This window comes from Serinus canaria, chromosome 2 (assembly GCF_022539315.1).
Source record: "Serinus canaria isolate serCan28SL12 chromosome 2, serCan2020, whole genome shotgun sequence".
Lineage (NCBI taxonomy): Eukaryota > Metazoa > Chordata > Aves > Passeriformes > Fringillidae > Serinus > Serinus canaria.
This window is the reverse complement of record NC_066315.1, coordinates 108,184,556-108,210,407: the sequence shown is the minus strand read 5'-3', so window position 1 is coordinate 108,210,407 and position 25,852 is coordinate 108,184,556. Positions and strand designations below refer to the sequence as shown.

General features: G+C 36.8%; 1 protein-coding gene across 1 annotated transcript; it reads right to left on the bottom strand.

The window, feature by feature from the left end:
* Positions 1-1,218: 1,218 nt before the first annotated feature.
* On the bottom strand, positions 1,219-25,624 carry LOC103827183 (desmoglein-1-like). Its single transcript, XM_009102669.4, has 16 exons — positions 25,419-25,624; positions 18,795-18,830; positions 18,296-18,424; positions 17,483-17,638; positions 17,202-17,349; positions 16,089-16,252; positions 15,708-15,842; positions 14,956-15,141; positions 14,526-14,785; positions 13,441-13,583; positions 13,070-13,288; positions 11,486-11,989; positions 9,262-9,410; positions 8,703-8,763; positions 7,078-7,286; positions 1,219-5,645 (listed from the first exon to the last, which is right to left on the bottom strand). Exons 1-16 carry the CDS (start codon positions 25,464-25,466, stop codon positions 4,671-4,673), a joined length of 3,522 nt encoding a protein of 1,173 aa, XP_009100917.2. The 5' UTR covers positions 25,467-25,624; the 3' UTR covers positions 1,219-4,670.
* Between the last annotated feature and the right edge of the window lie 228 nt (positions 25,625-25,852).

Sequence of the window (25,852 nt, the reverse complement as noted above, 5' to 3'; positions counted from 1 at the left end):
AGCAGCTTTTGTTTCCTAAGTCGTCATTTTGTGACTGTTCTGTTTCATAACTTATTTCACTATATCCTGAATTACAAGATGCTATTTAACATATGGTCCCAATAAGAAAACATGACAGATTCATCATTATGCAAACATGCATCTAAAACTGTCACCAGTTGTAATTTTGTTATTATTCTCCTTTTTCAAAAATTTAAGTGCACTTGGAATATGAAATAACATTTTCTATTGACCCATTTTTGACTTGTATCTGTACTCTCATATATTTAACTCAAGTTGCTTGAGCATAAAAACTGGTGTGTGACATAGATTTGGTTCATTTCTGTTTAGGCAGGTTCTAAATACACTAAAGAAAAATGATAAATTATCTTTGTTACACTGGAATTGGCAGCATCATCAGACTGATCAGCAGAGTTGCTCTAAATTTGAAAATGGACAATTTTTTCTTCTAACTTAACTTCCTGAAAAGACACTTAAATTATTATCTGAAATATGTATGAGTGCCCATAATCATTCTATATGAAACTGCAGAAATAAGATGTCAAAGTGTTAAGGCAAAATAAAATTATAGATTAGATGACATTTGTTTAGTACATGATACTGTTTTTCAAAGCAGTATTTTACTGAGTTCAGACAAAACTTTTTGAAAAATCTCTGTACAAAAGAAAAAAAAATATTATCATGAACACCTATCTGGAACATTAGAAAGGAATTTGATTTTAGAACCAAAATTATTTTCCTTGGTTCAGGTCATTCTGATCAATATGCAGTGAATGTACCTGTGATGCCTGTGCTGCCCAAATATCATGTTTCTAGAGACTTCTGCTGTCCTTCTCTCTGTGGCTTGTAGTCCAGCATTAATTTATAGCTTCTCTGAAGCACTGTTTCAGAGTGGCAGGACAGAAGGGTATCACAGAAAAGGCTGTTTAAAGAGAGAGAACAATGCAGAGAATGATGGGTTGAAGAAATGGTACTGTAATTCTTGTGAGACCTGACACACATTTCTGCTTGACAACCTGAAATAAAGTATTATAGTCAATTCAACGCATGAAATAATTTTATTTTGGAATTACCTGACTTTCTAAATCAAAACCTTCTATTTATTTTTTTTTCTTTCATGAAAGAAGGAGATTTTTTTTTCTGAAAAAACCCCATCAGTTTTAAGGAAACTGTATTTCCCATTGATAAATGGAAAAAAATATTCTGAGCCACTCTATGTAAAGCATGATGTTCCAAATGATCATTTATTGTATTTTTTCAGTGCCATTCAGAAATTATTACAAACAAGCCTCTAATGTTTTTATTTATGAAAACACAAGCCCACAGTAATATTACTTCTATTTTAAATAAAATTAAAATGATGCATTTGGTGACTCAACATTGAGGAACATTTGAATTATGCAGTTATGTTAATTCAAGCAAAATGGCAGAATTCTTTTTAACTGGTACTTAAATTGTGTGGCCTTTTTGTATTGCACAATGTGCTGCTCACAACAGTTTAAAAGTGTTATTTATTACCACAGAATTAGGACAGAGTAAAAAGTATTGAAACTTGCATTTCAAATTTGAGACAGTGTTCCTAAGATAGAAATCTAATGAGACCCTCAGCTTATGGCTCTGTTTTCTTCCATGTCAGTATACTTCTCATCATGCCAAGATCTCACTGAACCTGTTTAAAACTGTAGGATCCTATTCCCAAATAAACCCAAGTTAAAAAAAAACCCCAAAAAAGTAAGCCATACACTTGGTATTGCATGCTGCTGACTTGAAGTAAGAGCAACTTCTTGAGTGGTTTATAACAGAACTGATATCACTACTGTCTTCACTTCCCTGAAAACCATTCCTTCTTCATTACATTAAAAAATACAGTTAAAGGTAAGACAGCAAACAGGCTTTTAAATTACAACTGGAAGAAAAGAAACAAAACTAATGTCTGCTGGCTAGAATTAAACTATATGCTATTTTTAAACAATAAAGCTAGAAAAAGAATTTGAACAGAATTTTTAATGAACCAAGTATTTGTTCACATCTTCACATGCATTTTTTTCTTCCACAATTTGTATCTAAAAGATTTGAACCTAAAAGAATCCTCAATTCACTAAGAAAACAATTTTTAGGAAGTTTGTAAAAATTACAAAGCAATAGGAGTTAATATTCAGAAGTGCACAGGATAATGCAATTGCTGTTTGTTGTGAGAAACCAATATTAAAAAATGATAGAAATATTTCAAGAAGCTGTATTACATAATGATTAATAATTAAAAAAGTTGGTAAAAGATAGTACTAGAAGTAGACAACCACCACAAAACCAAAATCTGTCCTTTGAAACAACATTTTTTCTCTATTTTGTATTAGATTTCTATTTCTATATTTTTTTCTATTCATTCTTCCCCTCTTTCTAGACATGCAAGAGACCATAGTTCAGACACTCATACTTCACACAGCATTCCTGTTCAAGGAATTCAGCATGTGCTCCTGAAGACTAGTTTCATTACTTTGAACACAATTCAGAAAAATATTTCTGATTTGCTTAAGATGATTAAGGAAATATTTACACCAGATTTAACTTTTTTTTTACATTACAATATTTCTAGTGTTCTACACTAGTGTATTACATAGGCTTTTTATATACCAGATAGTAATATGTATTTCAAATATTTGTTTTTTAATGTAAACAGGTGGTTAGCAAAATGAAAGGGAGTTTGTCAGCATTTTAGTGAAGTTCTGCAAAAATTCTCAAGATGTAAAAGGATATAGCTTTATATGTTAGTGCCTATTTTCCTTCTTTAAAGAATGGTTCCAGGAACCATAATTACAGTTGGTACATAACTTATAGGGAAGATTAATCCCTTCGAAGTCAATGCAATTTTAGTGATACTTAAGATAATCAAGGCTACAGACAGAAGGAAAACCAGCAATATGTCAGATTCATGGGGAGAGCATCTGGCATGCTCAGTTGCTGTAGAAAAGAACCTGAAGCTATGGAAGGGACCTTTCCTGGAGGTAGCCTTGGATTTGGTCATGACTCCTAGGGATTACTGATGTTGACAGTGGCATGGACTCAGGGGGCACTGCAGGCTGTTGTTGACAGCAGATCTAGTTGTGTTTCCAAAAACATCTTTTAAGAAAACTTTCTTGGTATCAGACTCAGAAACTGGTCATCCATTCCTTCTGAGGTAAGTTAGTCTGGATACAACATTGAGTTTCTTTTCCATTTTATAGAGTGAGAGGTTCACAGACAACTCTTAAACTTTTCACTAACTTATCTGTCAAAGCCAAAGAAGCAAAATTTGCAGGAAAACTACTGATTTGGTGGTCCAGCAAAAAAAGCTAGTCCCTCCCTATAACTCTATTTTATTTACAGTGAAGCAATGTTGGGTGTGCTATGGTTACTATACATATGATACAGAAATAAAATGAGATAAAAGATATATTTCAGTATTTTGGTCCTTCAGATAATATTCTAAGACATGTTAAGGTATTATTAGAATAACAGAGTCCAGCAGAGCTGTTTTTTTGGGAAAATAAAAGCCAGATTTAATTAAGTTTATCAACTGATAAAGACTTTTTCAATTAATACATTCAAATAAACTTTCAAAATATCAATGCAAAATACATTGACATATGAAATAAAAATTCTCCACATTGCTTATTAGCAAATTTATATTACTTCCAAGTGTTTTTTTCTTTTCAGGAAGACTTCAACTACCAGTGTCAGTAATACAATACTTGCTATTGCCTCCTTACATCACAAAGCTTCCAAGATTTTGGTTTCTTATCAGTATGTGAGACGAGAATTGGCACAGTATATTATAAACCTCTCAATATAACCTGACACTGGCAATTCAAATGGTAGTCATAGTTTGGCACAAAAATCTGACTAAGAGTTCCTGGTTGTCACTGAAGTCCTTTTAGATTTAAGCAAAGCTGTAAGGGCAATGGAGAAAGGATGAAGCCAACATCTTCTTGGGTGAAAGTGTCAACGTGGCAGCACCAGCTGTGAAAAATTGCTCCTCGCCATGACAGGAACAGCATGGCAGGCTGTGTCAGGGTGTTTACTGAGAACTTCAGAAAGCAATGGAAGTGTGTTATGTTTATATAATTATTATTTATAACTATTGTTGGTGATGGGAGAAATGGTTGAAAGTGCCGTTTTGTAGCGCTTCTTGAATTACATGCAAAGTAAAATGATGCGTTTGAAAGTGCTTATTTAGTCTTGAGTTGACTAATTATTAACTACATTCTTTTCCTCACTTGTCAGTGAGGGCCTATTAACCCAAATCTGCTTATTGTGAGAGATCACTCAGCTGTACACTATTTTGACATGTTTTTGTATGACATTAATTCATGCTGTGTGCACTCAAGGATCCCCTCTCACTGCTCTCCCCGGTAATCAGATATCTCTCCAAAAATACTAGTCTCTTTATACACTTGCAGTGCTAGGTGGAGAGAAAGAAAAAATTTTAAAGCTAACTTCTATTTTCCCTTCACTGACAAAGTGCATTTGACCTCAAAATGGGGCACCCGTCAGAGATCCTCACACAGGCAGGAATCCCTGAAATTTTAGCGCTATTTCTTAGTTATAAATAATAACAATATTCTTGGTGGGTGGCAGCTAATGAGTGTCGGTGCAAATGGCGATTTCAGCAGGAAGGGGTGCCAGCAGAGGCCTTACTGACTGGAGTACTGCATGGTGCTGTACTTTGTCACTCGTCTCCGGGAAGTGCCTGGAGATGCCATGCCCATTCCCTGACCAAGATGACTTTCGGCACTGAGCATCTGACCCGTGCTGCTCAGGCCCCCTAGATTTGCCCCTCCCAGGCTTGTTCCTCCCACGCTGCTCATCCCAGCCCCTGACACTACTCTCTCTGTGACCACCACGTTGTGGGCATTGGATAACTCTGAGGGAATATTTATTAGGCTGCCCGGCATGCCGGAGGCAGGCCTGAACACCCTTTCTGTCACTACCACATTTGACCCATCTACCAAATCAGGAATGCTCAGAGATGCCGGGAGTCGGGAGTTAGGCGCGATTACTCTTTCCGTGACGATGACGTTGGAGCCCTCTGTGAGGTCAGGGATATCTAGCATGCCACGGAAATCAGAGGCAGATGCAGGCCCCACAACCCTCTCCGTCACGACGACGTTGGATGCACGCAGAGGGTCAACGCAAACAGAGGGCGAGCTGGAGGTGTAGGTCTCGGTCACCGTCATGTTGCCATGGAGCAGTGGATCCGGCATTGGCCTTGGGGGCTGTATGGTTGTCCCAGATGTGTAGGTGTTTTCAGTAATCACTGTTGTCGTGCCAGCAGCGGTAGGCATAGGTGCACTTCCATTGACAATGATGGTGGTGCCGGGTGGCGGGAGGTTTAGATCACTTTCAGGACTGGGGAAGGGAATGTTGACAACGCCTGGCCAGGGTGGGTTAGCATCAGGGAAAGGTTCAATCTCTTTGCCCAGACAGATCTCTGCTAGGGTCTTAAATTTTGGTCCTAATGTTTCCAAGTATGTTTCGTCTGTATCTTCTCCAATAAAGCTGCAGCAACCCACGGAGCCAACGGGAGTACCGACTCCTTCATGATCATAAATTAATAGGCAGTCATTTGCTGGCCGACCTTCATCTTCATCTGCATACACAAATGCTTTCTGTAGTTTGCAAAAACAAAAAAAATAAAAAACAAACAAACAAACAAAAAAGAATGGAATAACAGAGTGAATTTTGTCAGGCTTTTAACCATAAATAAAAACCACAGTAAAGTTACCATAACCACACTAAGGCCCACCTGACTTGAAAAGTAGGACATTAACAGGACAGACTATACCATCAACATTTTTTAACCTTGAAATACATTTATTTAAATAGTCCTTTGCTTTATTATAAAAGGGACAGGCAAACAGATGCCTTCTTTGGGCAGCGGTATCTGAGCAAAGTGGTAGGAAGAGGAGTGAAGCAGGGTGGCAAGGGGAGCAATGAAAAGACCAGGAAAGAAGAGATGGGATGGAGGATTGTCCACAGGGGGGAGACTTGGTGAGTCCAGAGGGGAATCAATTTTGAGAAAGAAGGAAATCACCAACTGGGAATGATGCTTTGGATCCTGGCAAGGTCATTGCAAAGAGATTGGGCAGGAAAGAGGAGAATTTAAAGTGAGTGCTGAGTGGGGTTGGAGGAAGCAGAAAATGATGGAAAGGGAGGCCTGGGAGGGAGAGTCAAAGAGTTTGGGAATTGAGATGGTCCAGGAGGATAGCAGTAGTATGTGGAGGCCTATGGCTGGCAGACAATTAATACATAGTGCTTCAGCCCAAGGCAGGAAGACTGCAGTCAGGGAGAAATCCATGCTCAGGATGTCAGGACTGCTCTGTTCTCTCCTCCATGAACCTTGTTTAGATTTAGAAATACAGAAATCCTTATCTCTTAATTGATATTTTGGTGACATGCAGTTATAACGTTTATGCTTCACAGTTCATGCATATGAATAAAAATATAGCCCATGAAACCATTAATCATGTAAATTCCATACCATTTTTTTAATCCCATATGTAAAGGCAAATTTAGGTGTTGCCAATTGAAAAACTGCATATTGGTGTCACTGGTAGTTCACAAGTCTTTTAGGGAGTAGAAATGGCAACAAAAATAAGGAAGAATTGATGTTTAAAGTTCTTTCAGGATTAAAATGACTTCATCAAACAAACTGTACAGGAAGTAGGAGTGAACAATTCCAAAAAGTTATTACATATTTATACACTGAGAAAGGTTGAAAATACAAAAATTTGGTGGGTACTTATGAAGTTGAAATAATTTAATTGCTTCCTACCCTGACCCGCATTATGTCCATCAATTTTACAAAAAGGCTGTTGAACAATCCACCATGGCAGCAGCTACTATGGCAGCAGCTCAAAGACATTACTATTACTAGTGTTGTAACTTTTCCTACCAGAGTGGTCAGCTGTGCTCTCACACCAGTCTTAAAGCATGGAAGTTTCAATTTGAGTAGGATTAGTTTGGATTTCCACCATGTAATGTGGGAAGAAGAATCTAACAGAAGGCCTGCTCACAGCAGTAGCTCAAAGAATAGCATACCTCAGAGAAATAGTTGTCTAGGAAGGCCATGTTCACTCCCCCTTCTCGATACTCTTTTATTGTTCCTCCAATTGACCCTTTTGCTTCCCCTGTTCCAGAAATTCCTCCAGCTGTTCCGTAGCCAGTACCAGTGCCATAGCCAACACCTGTAGTTTCTTCAACACCAGAAGCTACTACTCCTCCTCCTCCATATGTGTTATTATATATGTCTGAAAGCAGAAAAAGTTATCGCTCCTGTGCTCTGTGAAACTTTTACACACAATTTTTACACACAAGTTGTTTTTAAAAATGCAATAATGACACTTCTGAGTTTCTAAAGGTATTTTAGACCAATCTCAGCTACAGGTATGTGCACAGCTACCAAACTTTGAAACTGCAGTAACAATTATATACATATTAACAGACACCTAAGCGCTTGGTTTTATTCCTGAGGCTGGGCAGCATGTGTGCATGTGTTTTAGAAAATATGATTTATTTTGTTATTGGCTGGACAGATTATTCTGTCTAGTGTGCTGCCATGGCATTTGTGTTAGAACATCAGATAATGTTTATCTATGCAAATACACAATGCATATTTATGATCACATTGACATTAATTTTTTTCCCCTTACACACTTAGAAAATAAAGAGGTTTGTAAATCATATAAAATACATTTTTGTAACTACATTCACATTTTCTAGTATGAGATTTTTAGAGGAGAACAAGAATGGATCGTAATAACCACCAGTTTATAATTCATAATGCAAAGGGCCTTTGCCTTTATAGTGAGTTATAAAGTAATACTTACAGGATTTTATCTTTTCCATATTTTTAATTCATGATAAAAAGGAAAGAGTTTTCTTAATGATCAGCATATATTAAAATAATTGCATACAGTAGTCTTGACTATTGTTACGCTGGTAAACATTGGCTAAATTGCATTTTTTTTCATTTCCATGAAATGAGAAATCTGAGAGCATTTTTCTATAAATAAATAGTCAGCAGAGAAACATTTCTTCCTGTCAGAAGCTAGGGAAATTGGATCTGTGCCATTCCTCTTCTGAAGTAAGGAATGGGGGAGAAGGAGAAAATAGCACTGCATAGCTGGGCTTATTCTCTATGATCATTGGATTCCTGGAGGAATCTTATCTCAGAAGCATACATTTATTGTGTTGTGCATCAGCTTCTCTAGGTTGACACACAGATTGTCCGTAATTAACTAGCTACTTGACATGCTATCTTGTGGGAAGCAGGAAACTGGGGAAAACTGAAGATTTTACCCAAGTTATGAAAGCAAATATCCTTATTCTGGCTAAAGATTGATTTCTGCTAAAACTGATGTCTTGAAAAGGCTCTCCATTCAGTAGCTGTGCTGATAAAGAAAAATTGCCTGGGGTTTGAAAGCCTTGGCAGCTATTTCAAAATAAGTGTAGTTTGCAGAAATTAATCTGTTCAAAAGCTCAAACCCCAGACTTTTTGTTCATACTGGAAGTCCTGCCAGCATGAGTTTGACTATCTGCAGATATGAGATTAGAAGGGTTGGGTTATAGCTGGGAATCCAAAGGACTGCTTGAATCTGAAGGCATGAAGTTCTGAAAGACAGCTTTATGACAGCATAACATAGAAGATTTAAGGATCTGCTTACCAGAAGGTTCACCAAAATCACCTCCTGCAGCAGTAGTTGGGGCAAGAATGTGTGAGACATCCTGGAAAACAACATTTTGACTCCTTCAATGATTACCTTGAAATTCCCATATGAAGACCAAGACTTTGTGAGTTATGTTAAGGAATTAGCAGTCCAAACTGTTAATGATAGTCATTATCACCATCTCCATTAACAAACAAAACAAAACAAAACAAAATAAAGAGACTACAAGTTTTTTCCTTGTCAACACAAACAATGATCAGTGGAGATGATCTGTATTCCTTTCTCCTAAATTTGCACTGAAGAAGCTTGCTTGTTATTATGCTTCATCTGAAGGAACAGTGGCACCAAACTGCTGTGCCAAACTAACTTACCACTGCTTAAAACACATAACCCCATCAGTGAATGTTTATTAAGGATCACTTTTCATATCTGCCCAGCAATTGTTGACAATTCCAAACTGGTTTTAGATTTCAGAGTGTTTCTATCACTTTCTATAGAAAAATGTAGCCTTTACTCATTAATTACTTCTGGTTTTAGAAACATGGGATGTACTGACCCTGTCTTCAGGCTGTGCACCTTCTATTCCCCATGGATGAATTGCCCCTTCTGTACATTCAGGTACAGGTTCAAATCCAGTTCCAACTCCACCTGCAGCGCCAGGTCCACAGCCACAACAGTCGCTCATTGACATCAAAATTGGAATCACTTAACAGAAAAGGAACAGGAAACAATGACTTAGGACATCTCTTCCTTGCAGAAATAGCTGCTCTCCCCAGAGGGCAGGTGCTCATGAACTTTTGAAAATATGACTTTAAAATATTTTTAACCAAGCAGCCTGTAAGTCTGGCTTTCAGAATCGTTAGCTGCTTATGGAGATCTGTATTTGGAAATTCAGAATAATTTGTACCTTTAGTTATAGCACAGCAACACAGGGGTGGGGCTGCTACTCTAAATTTATGCTTATACACCTGGGAACAGACTTTGATCTGTCTCAGCTGAAGCAATATAAGTTGCATACATATTAAAATTAAACAAAGAGAACCAGTGTTGCTATGTATAGCAGTCATATTCTTTCCGGATATATGAGCATACATTTTTCTCTTCAAGTATTGTAATTGAAAAGAAATGCAAATTAGTAATGATAGACATATGAGAATCACTGGAGAGCCCACCTGACTACAGTGATCATTGGCTAAGGCTCCAGTTGTACATTACATATACATAATGCTTGATTTGAAAAAGCAGTAGGGGCAATCCCCAAGCCCTAATTTCACCTAATGTTTACATAGAGTGAGTCAGGTTTCCCAGAGTGCTGTATTATGCTTAGTTGTTTAAATAACTCAGTGCTGGAAATAGCAGAATGCTTGTAATGGCAGCATCAAAAATACTGCTTAGTTTAGACAGGCAATGAAATATTAATTCATAGAAACATAGAATGGCTTGAGTTGGAAGAGATCTTAAATACCATTTAGTTCCAATCCTTCTGCCATAGGCAGGGACACTTTCCATTTACCAGGTTGCTCAAAGACTCATCCAGCCCAGCCTTGAACCAGGGATGGGGCACCCACAACATGTGCCTCTGTCTCATCACTCTCACAGTTAAGAATTTCTTCCTAAATCTACTGTCTTTCAGTTGAAATCCTTTGCTCCTTGTCCTGTCACAACACACCCTTTCAAAAAGTCCCTCAACAGCTCTTTTGCAGGACTCCTTTAGGAACTGGAAGGCTGCCCTAAGGTTTCCTTTGGAGACTTCTCCAGGCTGAACGGTTCCAACTCTCTCAGCCTGTCTTCATAGGAGAGTTGCTCCAGCCCTCTGATTACTTGAACATCAAAGTGAAATGAAAAGGGGAAAGGACTATACCATGTACAAAGTGCTGCCTCACACAGCATGACTAAGGATGCATTTACTCCAGACTACGAGGGGAGATTTCCAAAGGCAGAAAGACAGTCTGTCCTGTAAGACAAACCGTCTGGGGACTACAAATTGCACAGCCTTTTGAAGCTTCAAAATTGTGTGTTTGATGATTCCTACTAAACAAAGATCAAAACCTGAACCAAACCCCCCTCCTCAAAAAATCAGGGGAAAAAAGATCGATTTCCTCAGGTTTTGTAATCAGTATTTCTGCAATGGGAAATTTTAGATGTTGATTATTTGATACCTAGGCCATGAGAGAAGGTTGATCACCTATGATTGTGGTAGTCTGAGAAGTAATTGCATGTATAAATTCTAACTTGAGTCCATGAAGCTCATAATTCTTCATGAGTGTACTAGGACAAATGAATTAACATCCTGTTTTGATCCTGTTTTCATAAATGCTACTGTTTTTTTATTAGATGTAATGTTTGGAAGGAGTAGGCAAAAGTTTCAAAATCTATGACTTATTGTTCTGCTACTGAAATCTGGCTTTGAGTTCAAAGGAATCTTGCTTTCAGATCCTTTCATACCCAGCTTGGAGCTGATACTTGCCCATTTCTGCTAGTAATGTCATGGAAGTAGAAATTGAAAAATGTAAGTGACAGGACAGCTCTGTCTAGGAATTGGATAACAAGTCTTAGGAAGGAAATACTTAATTTTGAATGAAAAATGTACGTATAACATAAAACATATGGAAATTCTTTTCGTTTAAAAGACAATTTTTTTTTCTCTGTCAAATGGCCAATAGCAGCTAGTGGATTAACAATCATATTAAAAAGTAACCTTATTGTAGAAGAATTAAAAAATGCACTTTTTACGTTATTTAGAAAAATAATAGAAATAGTTTTCTTAATTTTATACTCACAAACAAATATTAATCCGCCGAGGAACATCAGGCCAATGGCAGCACCACTAAGTGTGGTATTTGATTCTAATTGCCTGCCATAATTTTCATTTCCAGTGTAGCTGTCATCAGTGGAGGCAGTATATCCATCCTCACCTCCTTCATAGCCATCAGTATAACCCTGCCCCTCTGTGTAGTCCCCATAATCTCCTCCAGGTCTAGTCTGGCCATAATCACCACCACCTTGCTGTCCTGTGTCTTCTCGGTCTCCTCCACCGGTGCCACCACCACCACCTCCAGTAGTGCCACCACCACCAGTGCTGCCACCACCAGAGCCGCCCCCGCCACCGATGATAATTATTCTTGTGGCCCCACTGGTGCAGTAGTTCCGACTATCACACTGGCAGGCTTGCACAGGAATTATGTGTGGTCGAGCACAGCGCCGGCCTTGGCTGTCCCTTACGACAACATGGATCCTATAAAGGTAAAAGTCTATGTTCTGGCCCACTAGCTCTGCAGATGAATCTAGGAGGGACAAAAAGAAAAAAAAAAAGAAAAAAAAAATACTTGGATGAAGGTATTGTTTATAAGTGTTCTACAAATCTATACTACTTGTGTATTACATTCATAAAACATGTTATCTTTCTAAGAACCTCAATTACTTATGCATCTACAGTATTTAAAATACTCATCTATGACTGGATTTTTTCTTGCAAAACCTGAGCCAAATCAGTGTAGTTATCACTTCAAAGCTTGAGAAATAAAAAAGGGGAAAATTAAATCTTTTATTTCCCCTGCTGCCTTTCCTGACTTTTTTTCACACAACGGTAAAGATAAAAGTTGAAGGTTTTATGTAGTTGAAGGTTTCTTATTCCTCTCTCAAGGAATTCATGCATGTTTTCCATAAAATTTTTCAGTAGGTTTAAAATATTTAAAATTACATATTTGCAACTGTTTAGGAGACTCAAGAATACTTGCCATATAATGTAGTCTTGTATGTAAACAGTAAGTTATGCAAATTCTGTCATTTAGTTATGCATGGGATTTGATTAATTCATTATTTTGTTATGACATATTGAAGGAAACTGGCAAAGCTTCACTGCCTAAAATTATTTTCTTTAAAATATAAGTAGGTCTGACTGGTACAATAAATTTAAAAAGTTTAAATCTTAATTTGCCATTTTCATATGCCTCTTATAAAAGTAAAGCTCTGCTTACTATAAACTTTATACTTTAATAAACACATTTGAGATTTTTTTATATGCTTAGGAATTTTTAGATGACACAGAAATAAAAAAGTGCCAAATTACTCCTTTTGATTTACTTCATTATGTTTAGACACATAAAGGTGCTTGCCATAGTTATGCTCAAAGTACAGTTTTGTTATTAAATTTTCAGTTGCCTTTAAAATATAACACATTTAATAATTCTGATTTAAATATTCTAATATATATATGTATACATGCATATATTCAAATTTGGAGTAACTTCTTAGATTCGTATTTAACTGAGATTCGGATAAATTCTAATAAGTGTTTTGTTTGTTATTTTAGAGAAGAGCTTATTGCTATCATTTATTCTGTTATAAAATGTAGGTTAATTTACCATTTATTCGTCTGATAATCCATGTAGTCTGAGGTTCACCATGTATGCTGAATGTGAAGGGGGTAGCATAGAGATCACCATCCCTAGGCTTTGCTGAGATAACCACTGACGGGGAATTCATACATACTTTCCTCATTTCAGTATTAATAGTTGGGCAATTGGCATTGATGCCATCTATTGAAAGCACAATGGTGCCAGTAGCAGTATATCGAGGAGACCCTGTAAAAAAATAAAAAAGATATTTGTGGTCAGGAGGGAATAGGGATACTATAAACAATGCAATTAGGGTTGGAAAACTAGAAACAGCAAAAAACACTTAGAGCAATCTGGAACACAAAGAGTTTATTTTGGAAAACCTAATTTTTTCTTACCTCTGGTGATAGCCAGAACCTCTGCTTGGTACTGCCCATTGACTACGTAGACAGAATCCCGGGTAATAACTTTGTTCAGTGTGATTTCACCAGTGTTTTGATTGATTCTGAACCAGGCAGCTGGATCACGTCCTATGCTATATCTGTGTTTGGTGAAGTAAAAATACTCAGCATTATGTTATGAATATATGTATTACATATTTATTTTTGTAGATAAAATTTGGCACTTTGGAGCATTTTTTTGGCTATGTTAGATCCTATTGCATTTCACCCAGTTCAAGCAAAATCCATGTAGACTCCAAAAAAACCAGAAAAGTAATTAGAAACAAAGCAAATGCATGGAAACCCATTTTATTTGGAAAGTGGCATTATGGTTTAAAAGTATAACTTTTCTGGATCCTGTAAACCCTTTACTAGAAACCTTGTTGATAGCAATGGTTAAATCCCCAGCTCTTCCTATAACATTCTACAGTTGTATTTGCCAATACATTTCTGTGTTTTAGGAATTTTTTTTCAAATATTTGTAAATAGGTTGTATTTATTTCTGCATGCACAGAAAAGCAAATTATAGTCTCAATTATTATTGTTAATTTCAAGAGAAACAAGTGTATTTTTTTTTTAATTAGAAAATGAACTAGTAGGGATCTCTTCTATTCTGATTGGATAATATTGACTGTTATTGGAATTTTCTGTCTGCTTTTCTTGCAATGCTAACAAATTCCCTCCTTGTAACAAATGTTTCAAAGAAAAAACATTCTTAGGCTGAGTAAAAAACCAAACCTTATTCTAGTCTATTTAACTAGAATAGTGAAGCCTGTTAGAAAAGTGATATTTTCTTTGTCTTGTGCATAAGGCTAAGGAAAGCAGTCAGGAAAGAAAAGCAATTATAGTACAAAAATGGGCTATATACTATTCTATAATAATATAGAATGTATGATTCTATATAGTACTATTCTATTGCCATTTTTCTATTGCTAATCAATAAACATTGTTTTTTAAAGCATCCTTTAAAATACCTATTCCTCATCCCATTGAAATCTCAAAAGAATTATTCCATCCAGGGAGTTAAGCAGAGCAGAGCTTACACAACATTTGATGCAATGGTTCTAGTGTCCTCATCTATGGCTGTGTATGTTCCTACAACATAATTCACTCTTGCTCCTTCTGCCAGGGAAAACGCAACTGAAGATGGATGAAATCTTGGTGGTTCAATCAAATTTTTTACTTCTACTGTGAGGGGTGTCCCAAATATTTGGTACTCATGTGCAACAGAGTGGTGGAATGCAGCTACATTCCTGACGCCAATCATCAGTGAGTGAGTCCGCATGTGTTCAAAATCCAGCTCCTAAAAGGCAAACCACAGAACACTAGATAATACATAAAAGCTCCTTTAATATTTAAAAAATATTTTTTATTTTAAATGGTTGAGTGACAGTGTTTTTACTGCCTGCTTAATTCTACTAACAGTTAATTAAAATTTTGAGTCAAGAGCTGAATCACAATATTTATCCATACCTTAATTACTCTAAGGATTCCTTGATTTGTAGCTCGATCTGTAATAATTTCAAAACAGTTATCTTCATTACCGGATATAAAGAAAAACTCTGCTAACCAGTTGTCTGTAAACTCTTCATCAGCATCCAGAGCTTGTATTCTTAGCAGTTCTGAACTGAGTGAATTTTCTGAAATACTTGCTGAAAACTGAAATGACAGACAAAACCTATTAGCAACCATATATACGTTTGGAAAACAGGAAAACACTGCTGTCTGCAGAGATTCTTTTGAATAATGTTTTGAGCACAGTCCATGCCAATTTGATAAAAAAATGTGTTCTGGGAAATTGTGATTATGGTTACAGATTTGAAAATCTCCAAGTGTCACCTCCAAGGTTTGTAGGAGGCACCTTTGAAGAAAAGGATTTGTGCTTTCTATAAGAAATTGTTCTTCCAAGGATTGTGCTATTTTACATAATCTCATATTGCATGGATCTGGGCACCTGGATGACAGGATTTCTCTGAATGCAAAGAAGTCAGTCCTGACAGTGTCAGGATTTACATCTCTGAATACAAAAATCTATGTGCATGTTACCAGAATTGTTGCACAAGTGACATATTGTATTTTGAGCACTCTTCAAGTGAACAACCCTGTAAATCCCACGGAGCATGTAAATGTGAACGTTCTCTACGGGTTAGTAAGGGCTCTGTTACCAAAGGGGTTTTAAATGGGGTTTTTAATCAGTATTGCTGCCTTTGTTATTGGAAACTTACAGAGCTTTGAGCAAGAGTTGGAAAGTTGTCATTAACATCGATAACTTTCACATTACAGCTACAAAGGGATGATATTCCATCTGCAGCCCCATCCCGGTCTGATGCCTTCACAACCAGAGTGTAGCTACTATGTTGCTGTCACAAAAAGAGAAATGAGTATGTCAGAAGAACGTCTGTGCATCTTATAAATAACTCATGCTTGCTACTATTTCCTAATACAGGAATTCAACTTAGACATTTTATTGCAACACATCAAAACCATGCATTTCTCCATTAATATTTGAAAAACCACAACTTTTCTCTCTCCTGTATTTTTCTCGCTCTCGTAGCACATATTCACTACAGCATAATTTCATTTAGGTTTGGAAGGGGAAATGTTACCTCTCTGTCAAGATAATTTGCAAGATGGAGTTCTCCTGTGTATTTATTCATAATGAACATGGGTGGACCAGAAGGTTCCTGACTCTCTATTTTGAAGGCAATTTTAGAATTCAAGTGGTTAGGTTCATCTGCATCTGTTGCAATGATTTTCATCACCAGTGTGTCTAAAAATAAATTAAAAGATAATAGTAATTAAAAAAACCCCACAAAACAAACAAATAAAACAAAACAAAAAACCCCAAGAAAATCTCTCTAACAAGTTCCTGCAAACAACTCATCAGGACAATGCTAAAACAGTGTATGAAAATGATAGAAGGGTATCTATTCCTTGACATTTACAGAGAAAACCAAAACTTTAGTTTTGTAGTACTGATTCTGACAATGTTAATGGCTTCAAATGAATTAAGAATCAAAGAAAGAACAATGCAGAGTTTCACTGAACTTCTTTAAAGAAGTTAAATTCCCTATCACCATAGGGAATATGCAAATACAGTAAGTACTGAGCTTGTAGAGATTACTATAAGAAATCACAACTTTAAATGAGAATTTCTAGAAAGAGGAAAATGAGTGTTAGGCACCATTGCCTCGGTGCTATTTGCATGTCTAATGTTAATCGCTGCACTTTTGGTAAAAAGAACCATTTTAATGGTTTAAGTATGGAATTATTTAATAATGTTCTGCTGCAATTGCAAATACACAGGCTACAAGTACAAATATTTGAAAGAGAAAAATGGGGAAAAATGTATTTTACATACCCTCCAAGGAAATAAGTGTAATGATATTTTTATTCTAATAAGAAGGAATGAAATTATTTCTTTTACATTTTCACATCTGAGAGAATTTGCATGATGGTATGGTTAGAACCTGGAACATTCAGCACTCATGTGTGGGAGGAAAGGGAGAAGGAAGCATTGCTGTTTAATTTATAGCAATTAGCCCAGGCCCTGGCTGAAATAACACTTGGAGAAGCATCTGCTGCTCCCTCCTCTGCAGTGGCCCTGACCATTTTATGTCATTGCCTAAGAAAAGCAGAAAGAGCACCCCAGGTTTGTATTAGCTGTATTCTGTGAGCTTCACTAGTAGTACTGGAAAAGACATAGCGTAGGTACTCACTGTCCATGCTGCTCTCTTCAACAGATCCCGTAAATACGGTTTGTGCAAATACAGGAGGGTTATCGTTTATATCCAGGACTCTGACTCGAAGTTCAAGAGGTGGTTCCAAATCTATACCAGTCACTGAGTGTTTAGCAAAGCAACGTATCTAAACAGAGAGATTTACTCATTTTAAAACCAAAAGTTAAGTAAGTAAAGTAGCATTCTGAAACAAACGAATTTGCTGTCTGTCCCACCCTGGATCCATCATTATAAAGGTGAAGAAAAAGGGGAGTACTTACAACAAATACTGGTGTTATTTCCCTATCCACTATTGATGTTATATTAATTTCTCCTGTTCTTGGATTAACAACAAATATTCCATAGGGTGCACGATCAATTCCAACTCCAGAGATGCTGTATGTGATTGGATTGTCTTCTTCACAATCAGATCGGATCTACAGTGACAGATAATAATAATTTATGCCAGTTTACCGAGGACACCTACAGGGTTTTTTCTTCTGGTCCTAGTTCCTGTAAAAAATTCTGTATAACTTCAGATTTTCAACCACTTATTACAAGGTTCAGTTGACAGAATCAGCGGAAGGCTCTTCTACAAAACGTCAGCCTAGACATCCATCTCCCCTTAACGGCTGGATAGGCCTTCTATTTCTCCTACATCTGTCAGGGAAATGGAGAGATATTCCAAGGGTATAACACTGTGTCTGGAACTCAGTAAGGGTATGGTCACAGTGAGAGAACAGGAAGGTATTTATTTTCTTCTGTTTCCCACAGGTCATCTACAGTCTTTGAATTTCTGCTCAGGGGTTTCTTGGGATGAGAGAGAGAAGAAAAATGTCACTGGTTGGAGCTGCCTGGGAGGCAGACTCATGGCAATGTTCTAGGAAGCCTCTGGTTACTCCTCAGCAGCCACATGGATTTACCTTATGAGACTGTCTCAGCAGAGCTGGGAATGTTCCAACATCTTTCTTTTATTCTACATTCCATACTTTTACTACTCTAAGCATACATATTTTTAAATCTCTCTGCTTTTATCAGCCTGTCTTTGGCAAAACTTCCTTGTCAGTGAATACTTGTGTTTTTATTCTACTTACTCTGGCAATTGGATTTCTCTTGGAATTGTCTTCTCCTTCTCTACAAGCTGCAGCAAATTTGATCCATTCACGTTTTTGTCTTCTAAAGGTTTTCCATCTTGCCATTCCATTTTCATCCCATTCTTTTACCTTTGACAGAGAGTTCCAATATCATGTGACCTCAATCCATTTTAAATAAATACAGACAATTATAATTTCCATCAATAAGAAGAAAAAAGATTTTTGTAGACCATGTGCTTTTTTACATGTCTGTGAGTCCCAAACTCTATGACTGTACATTTTTATTTTAAAATTACTCACTTGTATGAGATACTTATTTAGATTTAGATGAATTTCTCTTGAGAGGGTTAGCAGGTTATTACCTGCAGCTGTTTAATATTTAAATATATTTTCAATCTTCAGCTTCAGAAGTGTCTTAGTTGAGTATTTTCCATGTGATTTTTTAATTTGTTACATTTTGTTAAATCAGAAAAATAGTTTCTAAATAAATATATATTACCTCTACATGAAATCCTGTGCTGAAATCCAAGAGTACCTGCAAGAATAATAAAAAAAAAAAGGCATGTAAAAATGCAAGGCAAAATGCAGCAAGCAAAACCCAGCTGCAACACATTGCTATACTGCAGGCCTATTGCAATAGCTTACCTAGCTGCAAGATTTCCATAAATGAGTTAGCAAAATTCAATTTTTTCTATATCCAGCACTTAAATTCCTTGACAGTTAAAACCTTCAAAATCTATTCTGTCTTTTAAAAGAGAACTTTGGGCTTGAAAGGATGTGCCAGAGCAATTTTCAAACTATACCTTCATCAAAATAAAGCTTTCACACAGATTTTTAGCACCTCAGCTGAAGAGAGAAATGTTTTACCAAACACTCTGGGAAACCAGGGAAGTATTTATTATAAATAATTTATTCTTTTTTTCATTAATTTTTTCCAGTATAGAAAGTTGACAATAACCCGGGATGACTTAATTATGTAATTTAACCAAAAAGAATGAAAATGTGTTCTTTGGAACTTCTCAGTGAGATTGAAGAGATTCAATGTAAAATGGAAACCCATCGAAGTTTTCAGGCAAATTTCCCTGGAATGCAATTGATTTTGATTTGAGACTCAACTATGGAACTAATCTTGAGTAAATAAAGGTAGCAGGATCAGATGCAGTATGCAATTACTTTAAAACAAAAATTTAAATGAGAGTATCCTCAATTTCTTGATTAGCACAATTTAAAAGACAGCACAATTTAATTAACTTCATTCCTAAATTTGGTGTGAAAATGAAGTTCACTTTCTTCAAAGCATCTCTTTCAGGTTTAAGATCTGCTTTGGCTCTCTTCAGACAATAAAGGGTGGAGAATGTGGGATTTTCAGAACTGGATTCTTGTTTCATTTATCATTGGAAGATACAAAATATCCAGGTGACTTAAAAATTATTGCAGTGTTTCTCTTTTCTCAACTAATGTCAACAGCTGCAGTTATGAGTATTTCACTTCCTTATAATTTCCCATAGCTTTTTGGTTTGGTTTGGTTTCTTTGTTTTTTGTCTGATATATCTGTTGGGGTTTATGTCAGCTATACTTGGATAAAATCTGGCATCTTTTATCCTTACATCATGGGACTTTCCTCACTTCAAATTTATTGCATTGTACTGGCAAGACTGGAACACGGACACAAAATTTTTTCCACTTACTTCATGTTAAGACAACTTCTTACAAGCAACAGATTAATGAACAGCAGCTTCACCCTCCTTCCTTCTTTCTCTCTTCCCTATTTGCCTTTATGCTGCAAGAATTCACCATCTGTCATTTATGAAACAGTGTTTCCAATGATCTGGTTTTACCCAAAACATTCCTTGAGACCTTGGCCTATAATGGATGCCTTAATCTGCTTCTCAATGGAGGAGTTTAGACTGGATCTGCCCATTTGATGTGCATACATAACTTGAAATTTTTTTGACTATTCACAGAGTAAGGATTTTCTCCTTATTTGAGCCAGCTATTGAAGTAAATAATTAAGAAAAGTACTCTGCAGGAGAATCTCTACAATATGTTCATGTTGTGCTAAAAGGACCAATACATCTTCTAACTTTTGTTGGGGTTATGACTGTTTAAATTTTCAGCTTCAGAATAGGGTTCAAATTCATGTGCAGCAGTTCTGTTCCTCATCTCAGAGAAGGGACAATATCAGACTCCCTGTGAATGGCAGGGTTTGTTTGCCCCAGTGGGAGCACAGCCGTGTTTTTTTACAACTCCCCTTGGAGCCTGGGGGAACATGGAAGAGTCAAAGGGGAAGACTACACCCTCACAAGTGATGTGATGAGGTCCACCAGAAATAACACTAATTGAGCATCTCTTATCAGTCTATCCCACCTCATTTGGTGAGCACAATGAAATCCTCTCCACCCTTAGGCTGAAATCCCTTCTGGCATGCAAACAATTGTCTTGACCCGGCAAAGCATGGGTATGCGCCTCCCAGTGCAATGTTAGTGAATCTTGTCTGCTGTCTGCATCAGGTGGCCTGTCCTGTTACTTAACAGTGAGACTAATACCACACACCCAGCCACATCACTCTCATATTCTGAAAAACTATTCTGAATTTTTCTGAAATAAGAATTATAACTGTGAAGAATTCTATTACTTAAAGACATGAGCATTCATAAATCTCTTGATTCCAGGCTGTAGTGACTTCTGTTTTCAAGCAGTGAAAAGATATATTTCACACTGGAATCTTATCCTTTGTTTTTGAGCACCAGTAATAGGAACATCAAGAATTTGTCAGCTGGTGATGCTGGGGATTGTAAATTTAGGCCCATTTTTCAAGTGGGTATTTTCCCACTTGAAAACCCCATTTTGCTACTTGTTGGTAATGGAAGATCGTGAATTCAGAGTCCTTAGTACAGTTCATGTTATTATTTGAAAAAATCTGATCCAATCAACTCCGATGGTGGCTCTCTTTGGTATATCTCAGTTATAGCTGTGGTATAGAAAGGAGGGCAGGCAGACATCAGATGGAAATGTCTAGTGCACCAGATAAATCTGAACAATTTTGAAATTACATTTTTCCTACTTGATTCGGGGATAGAGACTTCTCCACCTCCCCAAATAATGCCTTCTGTCATCAGCAGTTAGAAGTCTTCCCCTAACCCAGTTATCTATTTCTAATATTTATCTGAGATGCAAACCTTTTTTTCTAGTGCTATTTCCAGGAGATAAGTTCTGTCTCCTAGCAGCTAGCCCCAGCAAGTTTTTAGGTAGCTAAAAAAATTCCCTTCTAAACCCATATCCAAGTACAGTACTTTCCAAAGACACGGGGATAAACAATAATTAAAGCAATAGGAGCCACTGGAATGTGTGGGATGCATCCTGAGGACCTTGGGGTAGGCAAGCTGGTCAGAAAGATGCCAAGATTTGCTGTCCTGTTAGTCTCTGAGAGACTGTGAAAAAAAAGAAGCTGCAAAGAATCTAGATGCTGGTTGCACAAGCTGTTTCTGTTTTGGGTTGGGAGATGTGCAAGCAGGAAACAAGTCATCTTGGTTTCTGTCAGTTGCAGTGTTCTGTCTGAAAGCTTGTCTTTTATTGTAATGATACCTGGACACTGTGTCCAAAATGACACCTTAGAGTCACACTGCAGTTATTCTGGATTTATTCTGATGTAACTGGGGACAGAATTAGGCCCATAGGATGTCTACTGTTCCTTGCACCCTCAAAGCAATTTACAAACATGAATTAACTAATCATTAATTGAGTGCCAAGCAATATCATACGTAATTACGGAATCCTCCCTTCTCCACCTACTCAAATCTAAATGACTGAACATGCCTTTAACATCTTCCCAGCATTATTCATATGGGATCTGCTTCTCTCTCTTTGAAGTCAACAGTGGCATTGTTGTTGGCCTGGATGGGAGGAGTGCTGAGAACTCACATGTATTATGTTAGTCATCAGGCTGCCATGGTAGCTCTGGTACTGTCAGCGTTTTGGGACTTTTACATCTTTCTTAGTCATCCACAGCCCTGACTAGAAAAGGGTTGCAATAATGAACCCTTCCCCTTTATTCATTCTGCATCTCTTTAAAAAAATGATACATCAGTGCATATGAAATAATGAGAAGCAGAGTTCAAATATAAGACAAACCCTCATATTTTAAAAATATGACATTTTATCACTTTTTAATTGAAACATTATTTTCTTTTTCTATACTTCACTTTTTCATATGTCACTTATGAATGCCCTTTATCCAATTTAAAGGGAAAGACCTTCTGGATTATTTTTCTGGCATTTTGTTTTCTAATTCAGAGGCGGTCAGGTGTTTCCTATGTTGGCAATACTTTGAATTGCACCCAGGATGGATGATCCATTACTCTTTCAACAATTGTGACAGGAATAATTCAGGAATTATGACAATGCTCATGTTAGGCTGAAGAATATACTTCAAAGATTTATTTCTTTTAAAATAAGTTTATTCAAAGACAACTTTAGGGAAGTTTCCACTGAGATTATTTCTGTTCTGCTATTATATCTTCTATTGTATGCAGATACAATACATTTCCATAGAGTAACTGAGCTTAACCATTAGAAAAATGAACAGAAAAGCAATTTCAATATAGGGTGCATGCCATTATCATTAAAATTTGAATTTTTCAAATTAGTCATGCTAAGTGCCCTGAATAAATCTCCTCAATAAAACCTGAATTCTGATATGACTTAGAGTGTTCTGGCTGCAAATGCATGTTTGCTTAATGGCCATTTAACTTAGGAATGTAAAACTGCAGGCTTAAGTACCTAATCTTAGTTGATAGTTCCTGGATGTGGAATTGCTTTAGTTTATATTTCTACAACAGAATTATTTGGCAGAAGAACCTGCAGGTTCCTGATTCAGTTCTGGCAGATGTTTCACATTAATATACAAAAAGAGGATGTAGCTCCTGACTACTTTTACGTTATTTTACGCAATCAAGTTGTGAGTAGGATGTGTAACCATAGCCTTATGACTGGGGGGAAAAAATAAGCCTAGATAACATATGGGAAAATCCAGACAAAATGCATAAGAGATGTGGTGAATTTAAAATTATTGGCTGTCACATGATAGCTGGCAGGAGAAGAGTCATACCTGATCAAACAGGTTATTTCCATAAAACGTGTCTGTGCTAGTATCACAAACAGAACTCCCTTACTCATGAGAATAATGTCTTTGAAGTCACATGAGCAAAGGTTGCAGAATCAGTCCCACCAATGGTGAAATCCATAGAGAAAATTATTTGTTTCAGGGCTGGTAAGTTTCCTTTTGTGTTTTTTTTTGAAAATGCAGTAGTGTACTAAAATATGTATAACTCCATGTTAATTTTATTTGATGCAACTTATTAACAATATACTAACCAGACACACCATTCAGACAGGTGATTTTCATGAAAGATTATTTAAGCTGAAAGCCAAAATTTTTTCTCAGAATACACTAAAACTGGATACATAAATGTATAATTTGATCTCAACAGTTTGTCTGCCACCTTTCTTTATAGAGCTGAAAGACGCTATTAAGCCGTACAGGCCATCATGAACATTGCTGGGCAGAAGAACACATAACAAGAACAAGGGTTTCCTCTGGGGAATAAAAGATCAAGTATTTGATGGTCATCAAAACACAATGGCATTTTCCAGAATCGCTCTTTTTTTCTGACCCAGCACCTACCCTCCATCACTCACAATTGTAACTACAATTTACTGATAGAATGACAATGGCTCCAGAGTTGCTGAGAGAAGTAAAGCAGCAAAGTGCCTTTGAATGGACAGGTCTTAAACATAAAACAGTCAAGCAGTTTGAACTTCGACACACCGGGAGTGTGCATCACCAGGTAACTGAGTGAAATGAATAGTCACTAGTGCTTCATGAAAATCCAGAAGTGTTAGTGTGATGTGCAACAGGCCAGGCTCACACACCTCTCTGCTGCCTTGAACAAGCTGAAACTTATCCGAAACATAAATTGCTTTTGCCAAGTTTTGCCCTTGCTTGCTTGGCAGCTGCTCTGTGTTAATTAGTTCTACTTTACTGATTCCAGAGCTGTTACCGAAAATTAATGGATTGTATTTTCATAATAGTTTTAGGATTTCTTAACCTATAACATAAACTTTTTTTCAGACTACAGCATTTCTAGAGAAGTCAGTAATGAGAAGTTAGCAAACATTTACACATACTAATACACTGTGTAAAATGTAAAATTTCATGAAAACCACAGGACATAACTATAGTAGAAATCCTGCTCTTCTCAGTCTTCAGGGTCTTAAACCTCTACCGAATTTCAAGAGGTCAGCACAGATGAGTAAAATGAATCCATGCAAAAATCAGATTGCAAGAGCAGTAGGGCACTCATAGCCCTTTTAAGTCCCTTCTGGGTAATTTCAATGCCTTGATGAACACATTGAACAACTATGCCACTTGGCCATAGCCACAACTTTCCTTTTACAGTGAGAAAAACAAACCCAAAGAGCAACACTTTCATCATGCATTCACTTGCTCAGCACATGGCGGCTCAGACACAAGGGCACAACAACACAGGAATCCTTTGCAATGTGAAATAATAGGCCAAGTCTTGATTTTTACTTAATTGAGATCACTAAATTTTGTCTTTTTTTTCTCTCTTGAAAATAGCTGTAGGATTTGGTCAGCTCTAAAACGATCTCGCTAATTGTTTTAGAAAAAAGACATTTTAAATTTTTAGAAGAAGGTATTTCCTCAACTGATAAAAAAGTAAAGTCATAGAACCAAATTATTTCAACCATTAAAATTTTTATAATTATAGCAGTTTATTAATAACTGTGACCTTTAAATAGCAGGCACAGAAAACATTTGCCTGAAAAATCATGCAGTAAACATAGAAAGTCACATCTTGAACATCAACAGATCACCAAAAGTCTAAAAAGAAACATTTGTCAGTATTTAATGAAAAGCTAATATGATTTTATAGAATGTTCAGAAGTACTGTTTAAAATGAGTAGAGCTTTGGTTTTTATGGCAAATTTCACAAGACATTTTTGGGGAATATTTTACGTTGTAAAACGCATTGGTCTGCCGAGGAAGATGAAACTGGCGTAGTCACAGCGTTCACAAATATTGTTTTAAAATCTGACTTACCAACAAAAGGAACAGAAAAGCAGCCGTTCGGTGAGGGAGCCAATCCATGGCATCTGACTTCTCAGAAACAAGTCCAACTGAGTTATGGTTACAAGCCTGTTTCTGTTCCCCTCCCCCCCCAGCTCTGGTGACTATTTAAAAAGACACTCTGTACATGTCCTTATACTCAGCCCTTCAAGGTGTCTCTGCCTCCCTCTGAGGGAAGAACTGAAGATGCTGTATAACAGAGTGTCTTTCCCCACCCCAAAATCCTGGGCTGGTCTCACCTGAAATGCTTGACAACATCATTATTGCTTGCAGGTAAAAGCTAAGAGACACACCTTAATTCTTATTGCACTGAAACCCTTTGTTGGATACAAAAAGGTACGTTTTAAAAACAGAGGCAAGCTTTGCTGAGAAGATACCGGGTGATTTATAAATTACTCACAACATAA

Bases quoted from the DNA above. Each gene is read 5' to 3' on its own strand.
- LOC103827183 (XM_009102669.4), bottom strand. From the start codon at position 25,466: ATGGATTGGCTCCCTCACCGAACGGCTGCTTTTCTGTTCCTTTTGTTG. The intron at 13,584-14,525 runs GTAAGCTCTGCT...CACCAAACACAG, and splicing joins ACCATTGCATCAAATGTTGT to ATATAGCATAGGACGTGATC. The intron at 13,289-13,440 runs GTAAGAAAAAAT...ATTTTTTTACAG, and splicing joins GGTTCTGGCTATCACCAGAG to GGTCTCCTCGATATACTGCT.